The sequence below is a fragment of the Helianthus annuus genome, chromosome 11 (assembly GCF_002127325.2).
Source record: "Helianthus annuus cultivar XRQ/B chromosome 11, HanXRQr2.0-SUNRISE, whole genome shotgun sequence".
In the NCBI taxonomy this organism is placed as follows: Eukaryota; Viridiplantae; Streptophyta; class Magnoliopsida; order Asterales; family Asteraceae; genus Helianthus; species Helianthus annuus.
Window position 1 is genome coordinate 188,900,988 of NC_035443.2, and position 13,349 is coordinate 188,914,336.

At 36.0% G+C, this 13,349-nt stretch overlaps 1 protein-coding gene and 1 long non-coding RNA gene across 2 annotated transcripts; one reads left to right on the top strand and one right to left on the bottom strand.

Moving 5' to 3' along the window:
* Nucleotides 1-873: 873 nt before the first annotated feature.
* LOC118484364 lies at nt 874-5,090 on the top strand. The gene is made up of 3 exons (XR_004873455.1): nt 874-965; nt 4,774-4,855; nt 4,945-5,090. It is a non-coding gene; the product is annotated as an uncharacterized LOC118484364 (long non-coding RNA).
* Nucleotides 5,091-6,758: 1,668 nt separating this feature from the next.
* On the bottom strand, nt 6,759-11,220 carry LOC118484242 (probable receptor-like protein kinase At3g17420). Its single transcript, XM_035980244.1, has 5 exons — nt 10,351-11,220; nt 9,967-10,116; nt 7,527-7,619; nt 7,355-7,413; nt 6,759-7,170 (listed from the first exon to the last, which is right to left on the bottom strand). Exons 1-5 carry the CDS (start codon nt 11,218-11,220, stop codon nt 6,759-6,761), a joined length of 1,584 nt encoding a protein of 527 aa, XP_035836137.1.
* Nucleotides 11,221-13,349: the final 2,129 nt, after the last annotated feature.

The window sequence follows — 13,349 nt, forward strand, 5'->3', positions numbered from 1 at the left end:
ATGGCCTTCTGTTCATTTTAGCTTCAGTTTTTATAGGCTTCCATCTGTAGTTTTTTGCAGATCTATTGGGTGATCCACATCAGATTTTTCTTGTCACCGTTGTAGCCACTCTCAGGGCATTGGCTATGTATTCAAGGTACCAGCTTGTTTCAACATTAATTTCATATATTTTCTGAGAATTATTGGTATCCATATTATTTACATGTGAGTTATCTCAAGCATTTCTGGTATCCATATTCAAAACATGTGAAGTCATTGTATTGTAAAAATATAAGCATGCGAACAATTTAAAGACTATTGGTTCAATTAGGGCCATGCTTCAGATTTTACTTTTAATACTAAGCTTGTATACAACTCAACTCATTTAGGATTAGTTATTTGGTTAGGCTCTCGAAATTAGATTGACCATAGTATATTGACAGGGTTAAGGATGATAATGATTTTACCAAATTCTTGTTGGCAGCGGAAGTTTGTCATGAACACCATGTTCATAAACTGAACTTGATTCATCACCACCATAAATGGATTTCATGTTGAATCAGTTTATCAACACTTGAATGAATTAATAATAGTGAGAATTTGGAATAAGGATATTAAGGATTAATATCTTGGTACCGAACAAAACTGCCGGTAAATGTATATATATACAGACATGAAGATGGCGGTTGGCGGTTGTTTATGGCAGTTAGGATTTGGCGCCAATAACTGCCATTCGAACCGATGTCATGTATGACACATGCCTCTTCGCTTATTTATACAATATACACACATAATAGTAATAATGTTACAGATACATATCATAATAATAAACTAAGATATAATCGAGTTTATTGTTTCTAATAATTCTTACATTATTCTAACTAGGGATGAAGATTTGAATACTGTACCGGTAGTCAGTAACTAGGTATTTTCGAAACTGCTGATTGCAACCAAAGTCACTCATCTTATATGCTACAAATTTGAAGGTGTGTTGTATTAACTTTAATTCACTTATGCATTTTCTCTACGTGGCTTTTTTACCGAACAAGATATTAAGAGCCTACTATGTTTAGAGGTATGCGTGTGTTCTATTTCTCCATCTAGAGGTGTAACTTCTACTTAGCAGGTTTTTATTGATTAAAAAACTACATCAGTACAAAAAATAGAGATTGCATGCTTAAAGAATATACTTTGGACATCTTTTGACCCTATTGACCCATTCACCATATTTTTAGCAATGTTTTAGTTCATCAATTGTTGATGCAGATTTTGTGTCCGATGCTTGTCGAATAGATTAGTTTTTATTTTACGCTGAATTTGTAATAGTTAGTGAAACGGTCTATCGAACGTGTATAGACCCGCTCGTTTGAAGTGGTCAAACGAGAGGGTTATTCGGTTGACCGTGTGTGTTTGCTAGACAGTTTATGGTTGTTTAATGTTGGTGTCGAAGGATAAGGCATCGAAGGATTGTGTATCCTTCGATGAGCTCGAAAGATATCCATCGAAGGTTGAAGATGGACCTCGAAGGATATGGCATCCTTCGAGGTATGTGTGTATCTTTCGAAAGCTGGATGGTCGACAGATGATCTATCGACCAGTCAGTTTGATCCTTCGACCGTGCAACCTGTGTTTGGTATAAATACCAACACCTTGTCATTTGCAACACAAGAGTGAGAGCACAAGTGTGTGCTAGAGAGTGAATGGAGGTTTGAGTCCTCACCGGGAGAAATCACCACTTGATTTCTCCCTGGATGTATACTTCTTTGGTATTAGTTCGGTTATCATGTAATCGGGCCGACTTGTAATGTTTACTACCGGATTAATACAAAGTTTGTTATGTTTATCCTCTCTTATCTCTTCCATCTTTGAACATGAACATGAAAATCACGGATTGGATCCTGAAACACGGACCTACAATTGGTATCAGAGCCATGGTGCCCGATTTAGTAAAACTAACCGTTTACTAAGTCACATGTGCTCTAGATCTGTGATTTTTGTGGGTTTTTGTTCAAGATGTAAAAATGGTGAAAATGAGAAAAACTCAGATCTGGACCCGAATATTCAGATCTGTGATAAAACGAGTGTTGGGTTTTATGTTTTTCTCCTAAATCTTCAAGTTTTCTTCATCAAAAATTGTGTACAAGCGTTTTCATCGAATCTGCAAATTTACTCAGTTCTGTGTTCTTGATGTTCTTCACATCTTCATATTTTGAAAGATGTAAAGGACTTCGAAGGATCAACTTTACCCACAATAAATTCGAAAGGTCAAAACAATTCCTTGAAGGATCATCTAAATTTTCAAAAGGTCAACTTCAGTTCTCGAAAGATCAGAAAGGATTTCGAAAGGTCAACTTTCTGTTCGAAGGGTCATGTCAACTTTCTGTTCGAAGGGTCATGTCATCTTCATCAACAGAATCGAAGGATCAATTATAATTCCCATCAAATTCGAAAGATCACCTTTACTGATCATGAATAGATTTCGAAAGGTCATGTCATCTTGATGTCGAAGGATTCCTTGATGCATACAAAACTTCGAAAGATTGAACAGATAAGACAGATTTTGAAGGATCATCTTTATTCGAAAGTAATTATCCTTCGTGAAAGTCTGCGTATGTCGGCTTTGATGTTCCTTTTTAATAAAGAAATTTAGGGTTGTTGACTTTTGAGGAGAGAGAGAGAGACTGTGAAAGATTCCATGACAGCTTGATTCTTTGTGTATCGCAGAGAAGAGAGAGAGGCTGTACATGAGTGTCGGCTGCTTATGTTTAAAAAAAAAAATAGGGTTTTTGACTTGTGGGTGAAAGCTGTACAAGGATGTTTTGTCTGTTGGGCTCACTTGTACAAATAGGCCCATCAATGTTGGAAATAATGAAGTAGCATTTGGGCCTCTATCAAACAATTTGGATCCATTCTTCGTGGCACTAACCAAAGTCACAAATTTTTGATCTAATTTATTGACTTTAAATTCAACTTTAGTGATTTAAAATTCAAAAGTTGAATTTAAAATCATAGGTTAGCATTGGGTTTATGGATCAAATGTTTAGCTGAGACATAGAGTTATGGACTCGTCTCTATTCTGTGAGTTGCAAAGTGGGGTCGGATATTTGCGGAGTTGATCTGAATCGCGCTCCTAATATCAAGGTCAAAATTCGTATGGGTTTTGGGAGCGCGCGGGATGATTCGGAACGATGAAAACAGAAGATGATGAAAACTTGATGTTTGAAAAATTGTGGGGTAGTCACGGTTACCGATGCAATGGCAAAAATGGTGACGCGACTATTATGGGCCAAAAACAACACGATATGTTCGCTTCCGCGCATCAGTATTTATGATTGTTACCGGTTATTCAGAAATGTTCGAAAGGATTTTGTTTATTGTCATATTCTCGCATTTGAAGACGAACGTATGAACCTGGAACGTCTATACCGGTCCTAACGAGTTCACAAAGTCTTTGGTCTTTGAGGGGATACAAGTCAGATCCTACGGGGTACCAGGGGACGTTCTTATTCAACTAGATTATGCAAAGAAGAAAGTCATGTTCGTGAATTTTCGGAACCGAGAACATTCAATAAAGATTGATGACAGTTCTGCTCAGTGGAGGGAATTGGTGAACATTTGACGACAGTTTCTTTGAAGTGGAAAGAATCTGTTAAGGTTTAGAGATTTTACCAAAGAAATGGGGGGATAAAAATTTTTCATATGTTGAATTTCTTCGGTAAATTTCTAAACGCAATCATAGGTATGCTTAAAGATCAAGAGTTGATGCAGTTGTTATAGAATGGAACCCTTATCAAATGCCGGTTGGAGTATTGGAAGATCAGCGGAAGATCGGTCAATTGAGCCTTTTGAGGAAATTGCACAACACTCGACTTGGATACGCGTACTTTGAGGGGGAAGTTTTATACAATGAGCATCAAGATACTACTTACCTGGATCATCGGTCAAGGGGGAATTTGTTTACACAGAGAAGATGATTACTTGACTGAAGATCGATGATTGCAGTTGCATTTTCAGCATTCGACAGCAACGGACAAGGGGGAATTTGTTGATGCAGATTTTGTGTCCGATGCTTGTCGAATAGATTAGTTTTTATTTTACGCTGAATTTGTAATAGTTAGTGAAACGGTCTATCGAACGTGTATAGACCCGCTCGTTTGAAGTGGTCAAACGAGAGGGTTATTCGGTTGACCGTGTGTGTTTGCTAGACAGTTTATGGTTGTTTAATGTTGGTGTCGAAGGATAAGGCATCGAAGGATTGTGTATCCTTCGATGAGCTCGAAAGATATCCATCGAAGGTTGAAGATGGACCTCGAAGGATATGGCATCCTTCGAGGTATGTGTGTATCTTTCGAAAGCTGGATGGTCGACAGATGATCTATCGACCAGTCAGTTTGATCCTTCGACCGTGCAACCTGTGTTTGGTATAAATACCAACACCTTGTCATTTGCAACACAAGAGTGAGAGCACAAGTGTGTGCTAGAGAGTGAATGGAGGTTTGAGTCCTCACCGGGAGAAATCACCACTTGATTTCTCCCTGGATGTATACTTCTTTGGTATTAGTTCGGTTATCATGTAATCGGGCCGACTTGTAATGTTTACTACCGGATTAATACAAAGTTTGTTATGTTTATCCTCTCTTATCTCTTCCATCTTTGAACATGAACATGAAAATCACGGATTGGATCCCGAAACACGGACCTACATCAATTGACCTGTCTAAGACAGAAGACAACTCAATTCGACTCATTATAAACTGAAGGGTATACATTCATCATGAACTCTCTTGTTGTTAGGTGATGGCACTTCCGACAACCAGGGGTATTGAAAAAACCACACAATCTTTTCGTTGAAGAGCTTAAAGTGATGTCAAAAGAAGTAAGTTTGCCTTTTATTAACTACTCTTACATCTTTGATAGCTATGGTTATGAGATCTAATCAATTTAACATGAATTGTGAAATTTCAGGTTGATAAGTGTCGGGAACTATGAAGTGGAAGTATGACTACTAAGAAAACATTAACACGATGATTATTTAACTCGCATGAAGATTGTGAAAGAGATTCATGAACACCATGAAGTTTTGACTTTTTATTCATACACTTGTTAGTTTATTTGGGTTATATGTTTGATTATTAGACTTAGATCGACGCTTATTAGACATTTGTAATCTTTGGAAGATTGATTGAACTTTTAATTGAAGTGATTATTTTATGATTTCTACATTTTACAATTTTGTTTTTAATTTTTAATGTAAATAAATGATAATTGTAATTAACTAAAATTAATATGATAAACATCAATGGCATTTAATTTGATGTGATTTTTGTGGCAAAAAATATGCGCCACTAAAAGCTTAAAAGTTTGTACTGCCAGATAAAAAATGCCACTAAAAGCCTAAAAACTTTGTGCGACACATTGAAAAAGTGCCACTAAAAGGCTCTAGCGTCAGCGCTTTTTGTGGCACTTTTTTTGTGTGCCGCCCATTCTTACAAGGTTCTTTAGTGGCACTTTCTTGTTTTTCTGTGGCACTTTTTGCATGCCACTAGATGGCATTTTTTTTTTGTAGTGACAGCTGATGTTTCACCTTCGACTATACAATCGAAATTGGGAATCAAACCCCTTAGGTTCGACCATGATGGTTTTGACCTTTGTGCATCTAGTAAGTTTTGGGTCCTTTGGACTGGCTGGTTTTATAGTTTGATTTTGACAACTTTCTTAAAGCATACTCTTATATTAATATTTAAACAATGGCTAAAATTTATGAAAATCGGTAAATATCAATGCATATACATAATTTTTTGATTCTTTTGCGCTTGACTTTTTTTATTCTTTTTCGCTTTACTTGATTGCTTTCTTTTTATAGCATTACAATACACGACCAAAATATAACTTTACAATACCTGACCAATAGACATGTATATAAAGCTGCATCCTGGCATTATTGAATCTGCAGTGATTCCGTATGCATTTCACCTCTTAATCGTTAGAAGTGGCAATTTCATCTCAATTCACATTTAAACATGTATATGGGCTAAGTGGTTACATGGGTGATGGATGGGTCAAGCAGTGTATAGCCAAATATGTGGATCGAGTTTGTGAGTAATGTAGATAACATTAGTTTAGAGGTTTTTTTTTTGTGTTTAATGCATAGAAAAAAAAATACTTATGTCATTATGATGTTAAAACACCCACCTCCGGACGGGTATACAACTAGTTATTCATTGTTCATAATTGTTCATAATGAAAGGAACATACACTAAAAGCATTATTCATTGATCAAAATGAGAAAAATGAAAGGAACACACAAACAAGACTTAGACGAAAGAATTTTTACTTGTTAAATCACCCCTTCCAAATATATTAACTGTACAAAGATATAAAACATTATCTATAGGGGCAGACCTAAGTAGAGAGTTGGGTCAGCGGGCGCACCCTTTGAAAAAAAAATGTGTATTTTATAGGACCAAATCCCTATCGCACCTCTTGAAAATTTAGTTAAACCACTCATTTGCACCATCAGAAAATAATTTTTGGGTCTGCCACTGTACATGGAGATATCCCGTTCTTTACTTAGATAATATGTATAAAAAACGTACATAAAACATTATATTGGATTTGGTTCTTGAGTCTCAGGTCAACAATTTTAAATTTCAATTGATTCAATTTCAATTATTCAAATGTCGAGTCGGTTAAATTTTGGCTTTTGAGATACAAATGAACATTGAACACTGGACCCAATAGAACACCAACACGACCGAATATTTGTCAAACATATTCCTCTACGTTGGTCGAAACTCCAAGCCACATATGATAAGCCCTGACATGGTTCCCTCATAAGTTACGAGTTTCAAATTCATAGGAATAACATCTTTTCCAAGATTATTATTGTACTTTGAGTTGAACTTCCAGATCATAACCTCCATCCACCCATCTTTTCTTTGCTCTGGAACCCAAAAATCATCATGATGATTCAAATGGGATGGGGTTCTAAAATAAATAATTTGGTTTCCTTTATTTTTGCGGTGGAGTAGATTCCGTACTTTCACTGGACAATGCAGCCCTTGACATTTTTTTGAAACCTTGAACACAAGATAACATGTGTATTCAGTGAATGGTGACAACAGTTCAGTTTCAATCTTGTACTTGATTCTAAATACTTGTTGAGGTAGAAGCTCCGTCACATTTTGAAATCTGCATGTATGATATTGGGTACATTCTTCTTAGAGACAAAATACCATCTTTTTGAAACATAAGAATACAACGTAGATATTGTATTAAAGGACTTTACAAGTTAATTTTTAAAACTTAATCAAAATGCAACCTCGAGTCAGCTGAGGATTTAGAGCGAAAAGGATTCCATTTTTCAGAGTTGTACACGACCTCCGTTGCAGAAAGCATAAGATGTTTCTTTCCATTCAATTCTCTTATATACATCTGCTCGTCAAATTAAGAAGAGAATTAAGTACCAAGATCACAAGGAATATTTTGATTCTTCAAACACTAATATATATTAATGAGAAAGAAGTTAAAAAAAAAAAAAAAAAAACCTTTTCATTGACAGTTAGTAGTTTTTCCAAGTCCGAGTATGATTGGTGAACTTGCTGGACTTTCTTTTGATTCTTGTTATTTTCATGTGCCATCTGTGTATACAAATTATAACATTAGTGATTAGATTATAAACAGTAACTTACAACATAAAATTTAAGACATAATAATCTAGAATGAGAACCAAGGTGTATATTTCAAACTTGCATTTTTAATGGCTTGAAATTCAATGCCTTCAATAAAGATGGCACCACTTGTGCAATAGTATCTTGAAAAGCTCTCTAGTAGAAACGTGAAAGAAACATCTTCCTTGTGATTCAAGAAACGGTGCAATTCAATCATCATCCAATCGTTATCTCTCCACGTTGCAAAATATGAATGTAAAGTTTCAGTCCCGTTCTTGTACTTTAGGTTCATGAACATACAGTTACGTGAGAATATTCTTGGATCAGAAATCTTGAAGACTAAATAAATCCCGTATGTGACATCTGGAGATAAAAGTCGGTTGTCTGCACTAACTTGGATCTTTAAATTTGAAATATCCAATATCTTTGCCACTTTCTGAAACCTGTACATGTTATAGGCGATTAGTCTATAGCATTCATTGTATCTTCCCGACCCAAATATAAGTTTAGTTTGTCATTGATGTTGCACTTTAAATTTGAATATCCAATATAAGTTTTGTTAATCAAGTTTGAAAGAAAAGATATGGGTCAAAAGTGTAATTTGTATATAGTATAATATAATTATTATGTATTTAGAACATATGGCATTGTATAAGGGTTAGGGGGTGTTTGGGATTGCGTTTTCAACCTGATTATTTGATTATTGTATTTTGAAATCGCAAAAAATCTATTTTAGTGTTTGGTAAAAAAAAATTAATAAAACGTTATTTTTTACGTTTTGTAGAGTTCAAAACGTGATAATCCATAAGTAGGTCACCCCAATGGCGGAACTAGCCCAAAAGGTTAGGGGTATCCTAATTTTGTTTTTTTAGGATCAGGGGTATCCTTTATATAACCGAAACGAAATTGAGTGGTATTTTTACACTACGGAAATGAAGTTAAGGGGTATTTTTACACTACGTAGACGGGGTTGAGGGGTAGCCCGTGCTACCCCTACTAACTCTTTAAGTCCGCCCCTGCCTATTTATACATACTGAAGAGTTGCATCTGAACCATTGTGACTCTTCAATCAATCCATGTGTCTTCTGATGTTTGGCGCCTTTTCTGAATTGATGTGTTGGTCAGCGAACGTCGCATCTCTTCATATCTAGGTTATCAACTTTGTGTTGTGACACGACTAAGAGGGTGTTTGGAGTTGAGTTTTGAAAATAGATTATGCGTTTTGAATAATCAGAATCAGATAATTAGCTGTAACAAAACGTGCTGCAGAAAGATAGTGTTTGGATTTGATTATGTTGTTTGATATCACAATAATCAGATAATCAACTATTTGAGTGTTTGGCAAGTATATATATTTTTAAAAAAATAAATAAGTGAAAACGTAAAAAATCAGTTTTTGGATTATCACGTTTTCCTGCAGCAAGGGGTGACCCAGGGGCGGACTTAAAGAGTTAGTAGGGGTAGCACGGGCTACCCCTCAACCCCGTCTACGTAGTGTAAAAATACCCCTTAACTTCATTTCCGTAGTGTAAAAATACCACTCAATTTCGTTTCGGTTATATAAAGGATACCCCTGATCCTAAAAAAACAAAATTAGGATACCCCTAACCTTTTGGGCTAGTTCCGCCATTGTAAATAGGTCTAGAATTTCAGTTTGTAAAAGTGTCCAGTATCTTGATTATCAATACAAAGTTTATTTAGGGTAAATCCCTTTGTTCTTCCTGTTCAATTATTGTTCTTGTTCTTGATTGTGAGTTAGATTCATGGTCTAGGATTTATATAGTGGTATCAGAGCCAAGGCTTATTTGTTGACGATATAAATAGTTAACTTAGTGTGCAACTATTAACTAATCAACATTGATTACAGTTAACTTTTTTGGTTGACGATATAAATAGTTTTTGCAGAAAAAATTAAAATTTAAATGATGTGTGCGGGCATGCAAATACAAAGAGAGAGAGACAGACAGAGAGAGTGGGTGAACCTTGATATGTGAATAGATCTAAACTTGTGTGATTGCTGATGGTTTTTATAAGTAAACATCTCTGCTGTTGCTGAAATCATTTTATTTGATTCTCCACTATCGCTTAGTATAAACCACTGATACACAAAACAAAATAAATCAAATCAAATAAGCCCTGTTAATTATGTGAAAAGGCTTGTACGATTTTTGAACTATCCCTTTGAGGATACTTTGTAAGTGAATATTCATTAAGAAATTAATCACAAAAAAATTAATGAAATGACTTAACTCCCTGAACAGTATACATGTTTAGTTAAATAGCAAAAATACATTAAATAAAGTAATGAGCTAATTACCACTTTCTCCTTTGGAAGGAGAATTCCACCAGAGAGCTTCTCGTAGATATCCTTTTTCTGTTTGGTATGGTAGATTTCAGGGATTTGTGACAATCCCATTATTTCTTTGTAGTCTCTAGGTAGTTTGGGCTCCCATATTTCAAAGTCTTCCTGTGTATTAATTAATCAATTATATAAATAAATATTTATAAGTTCAGTATTTATTTGACATTTTGGCACAGCATATGACAATAAAATGTTATTTTTCTCCATTATCACTTTTCATTATTTTAGAAAAATTCTCTCCTAAATTTATATATTTTTGTGGAAATCAATTGTTTAATATGCAACTATTAGTTATAGCAATAAAAGGAAGCCAACGTTTGGGCAAATATGAAAACTTACTTGAATTTCCAACGCTTTTTTAAGTTGTATTACCACATCACCTGCCTTCGGTCGCTTATCAGCATCTTCATGTAAGCATTCATAGGCAATGTCCACAAATGTTGTCAATGATTGTGGCACAATTTGTTCCTTTATATCCGCAAACACCATTTCATCAAGTTTTGCTTGTTCATAGTAGTGTTTAGCCAAAGGGCCAGCTTCATGCCCCTCTTCCCATGTCAATCTTCCGCACAAAATTTCAAATAAAATCACACCAAATGAATATATATCTGATTTTTCAGTTAAGGAACCTTGATTGTACTGCGGGTCAAGATAAGCATCTTTGTTGATATATTTTATATTCTGGTGTGATGAATCTAATGAGGACAACTCAAAATTAGAGATTTTCGCATCCCAATCATCATTTAGTAAAATGCTGTGGCTTTTGATGTTCCTGTGTACTACCTTCTTCAGTGTTACATTCTCTCCATGAAGAAAATCCAATGCACTTGCGACATCAATACATATCTGGAGCCTTTTCATCCATTTAAGTTTTGAGTCTTTTAAATATTTATCAAGACTTCCTTTAGACATGTGCTCGTAAACGATGATGTTCTCATTCCTCTCGCTACAGTAGCCTACAAGACGAATGATGTTCTTATGCTTACGCTTGAATAGAATATCCAGTTCTGTCCCAAATTGATCATCAGACTTGCTATCCCACCGCTTTGCAACGATAGTAGTACTAGCATTTGGTAGTTTTCCTTCATATGCTTTCCAATATCTTCCACTTCCAAAGCAATTTACACTGAAGTTTTCTGTGGCCAACATAATGTCTTTAAGGGAAATTTCCAGGCTTAGTATGCGGTTTTCCTGTGAATCATAAGACATTAAATCAACATCATAGTTCAAATAATTACACGAAAGTAGTTTTATAATAACAAAATAGTCACATTCGTGATACTATTGAATTTGAAGATTAAATATATAACTAGTGACCATAACCGTATTCAATATCCAAAGAATTAAAAAAAAGGAAACTATTTTTATTGATGGGTTAAAACTTTCACTTTCTGTTGGTGCATTTGTGTCTGTACTTTGTCTGTATTCGGTCTGTATGTACGATGTCCTTTGAAGTGTTGTAAGTTGACCAAGTCAACCATCCTCCGGTTTGACTTGGACAACAGTTGAAAGATGTTCTGATCGAAGGATAGCCTCGAAGGATACACCTGATCCTTCGAGGTGATCGAAAGATATGGTTCGACCATGGTTCGACCATCAGACCTCGAAGGATGATCCTTCGAGGTCCATGCTGATCTTTCGTGTGAACTATGATCGATAGATGATCCTTCGGACCATCTATCAGATCCTTCGATCAAGACTTCATGGGCTGGGTATATATACCCATGCATGTGTTGAGTGTGGGAGAGTTCTGAAGTTCTGCCATTTGCACATTCGAGAGATAGAGAGCTTTGAGAGCATTCTGTCCAGGACTCACACACACACACTTAGAGAGTTTATAGAAGATTTCTGTAAACATTGAGCTTGTAACCGAACCCTCATTGCATTAATACAAGTTGTGTTAATCGGTGAACTTGTGTGTTTGTTTCTCTACTTGCTACTAACTCGGTTTGCTTGCTAGCTTGGATTCCGCACTCGCTAGTAGGTTTGTATAACAAGGTTTAGGTTCGTAATCCTCCGCGAAAAGGGACCTACAAGTGGTATCAGAGCTAAGGCTCTTAACCTTGTTTAAAACCGGGTTTTTTTACAAGTTTTGGTGTGTTGAAACACTTGGTTTTGCACCTGTTTTTACTTAGTTTCTTGCACTTTCTTTGAGTAAAAACGTGTCTAAACTAACCGGGAGTGTTTAAAGTGGGGTTGGGTAACTTGAAAAATTGTTTTAAGTGATTTTGAATTTTCCGGCTATATTCCGGTTCAAAATTCCGGTGACTGGTGTTGAAGATAAGGTTGTCATTTTTGGAAAACTTTTTTGGCAAACTTTCAAAGTTGGTGGTGATAGGACAGCCTGCACATACCATCTTGCCGAAAGTTGACCTACCAACCTGTCACCTTTTCACCAACCTTTCACATCAGATTTGTTTGTGTCAGAAGTCTCGAAGGATCATATTTCGATCAAGAAAGGGTCGAAAGATTACTATCCTTCGATTCATCTTTCAAAGTTTGAATTATCTCCTTCGAGAAAGGAATCTTTTCGAAAGACTAGTGTCCGAAAGATTAGGATCCTTCGTATTGGTGAATCTTTCGAGATCTGTTGTTCGAAAGATAAGGGTTTAACACGAAAGATAAGGATCTTTCAAAAGGGAATCTTTCGTGTTCTTGAGTCTTTCGAGATCATTGTTCGAGAGTCAACAGTAATCTTTCGAGTACTGTTGATCCTTCGAACAAGGTTATATCTTTCGATTGTGGTCAGTTTGTTGCTAACAAGTTTCTGTGATTTTAGATCCTTCGACCAGGATCCTTCGGCTGTGTATCTTTCGGATCATTCTTACTTAGCATTTATTTTGCTTATATATCATGAATCCGAGTTGGTGGGGAAGTCCGGCTCCAGACAGTGGAAAATACATGAATACCAGTCAATCTCCATCATGGGCCGAATCTCCGGTATCTACATCCTCACAAACAAATGCCACTCCAGCTGGTCAATGGGCGTTTGTTTCAAATCAAACTCCGAGTATTCAAAGTCTTCTTCTAAGCGAAAGTGAAACCGGAAGTTTGAACAGGCCTCCAAAGTTGATGCATCTTAATGAATATCCGGGATGGGTTGATCGTTTCCATACATACATTCTTGGTCAAAATACAGAGTTGTGGTTGCGGTTCACTACGGAATTCGATCAAACTATCGAGGTTGCTGCTTCTTCGACAGCTACATTTGCCGATCTTCCTGATGATCAAAAGAAGACGTATGACTTAGAAAAGAAAGCATACGCTATTCTCACTCAAGCACTGAGCAAGGATATTTATCATCAGTTCGTCAGTTTCAAGACTACGAAGAAGCTGTG

What these genes read in the sequence shown, in the direction of transcription:
- LOC118484242 (XM_035980244.1), bottom strand. Translation starts at nt 11,220, where the DNA reads ATGTCTTATGATTCACAGGAAAACCGCATACTAAGCCTGGAAATTTCC. An exon ending in AAAAAGCGTTGGAAATTCAA is followed by an intron (nt 10,117 to 10,350) that starts GTAAGTTTTCAT and finishes ATTAATACACAG; the next exon opens with GAAGACTTTGAAATATGGGA. An exon ending in TCCTTCCAAAGGAGAAAGTG is followed by an intron (nt 7,620 to 9,966) that starts GTAATTAGCTCA and finishes TTGTATACACAG; the next exon opens with ATGGCACATGAAAATAACAA.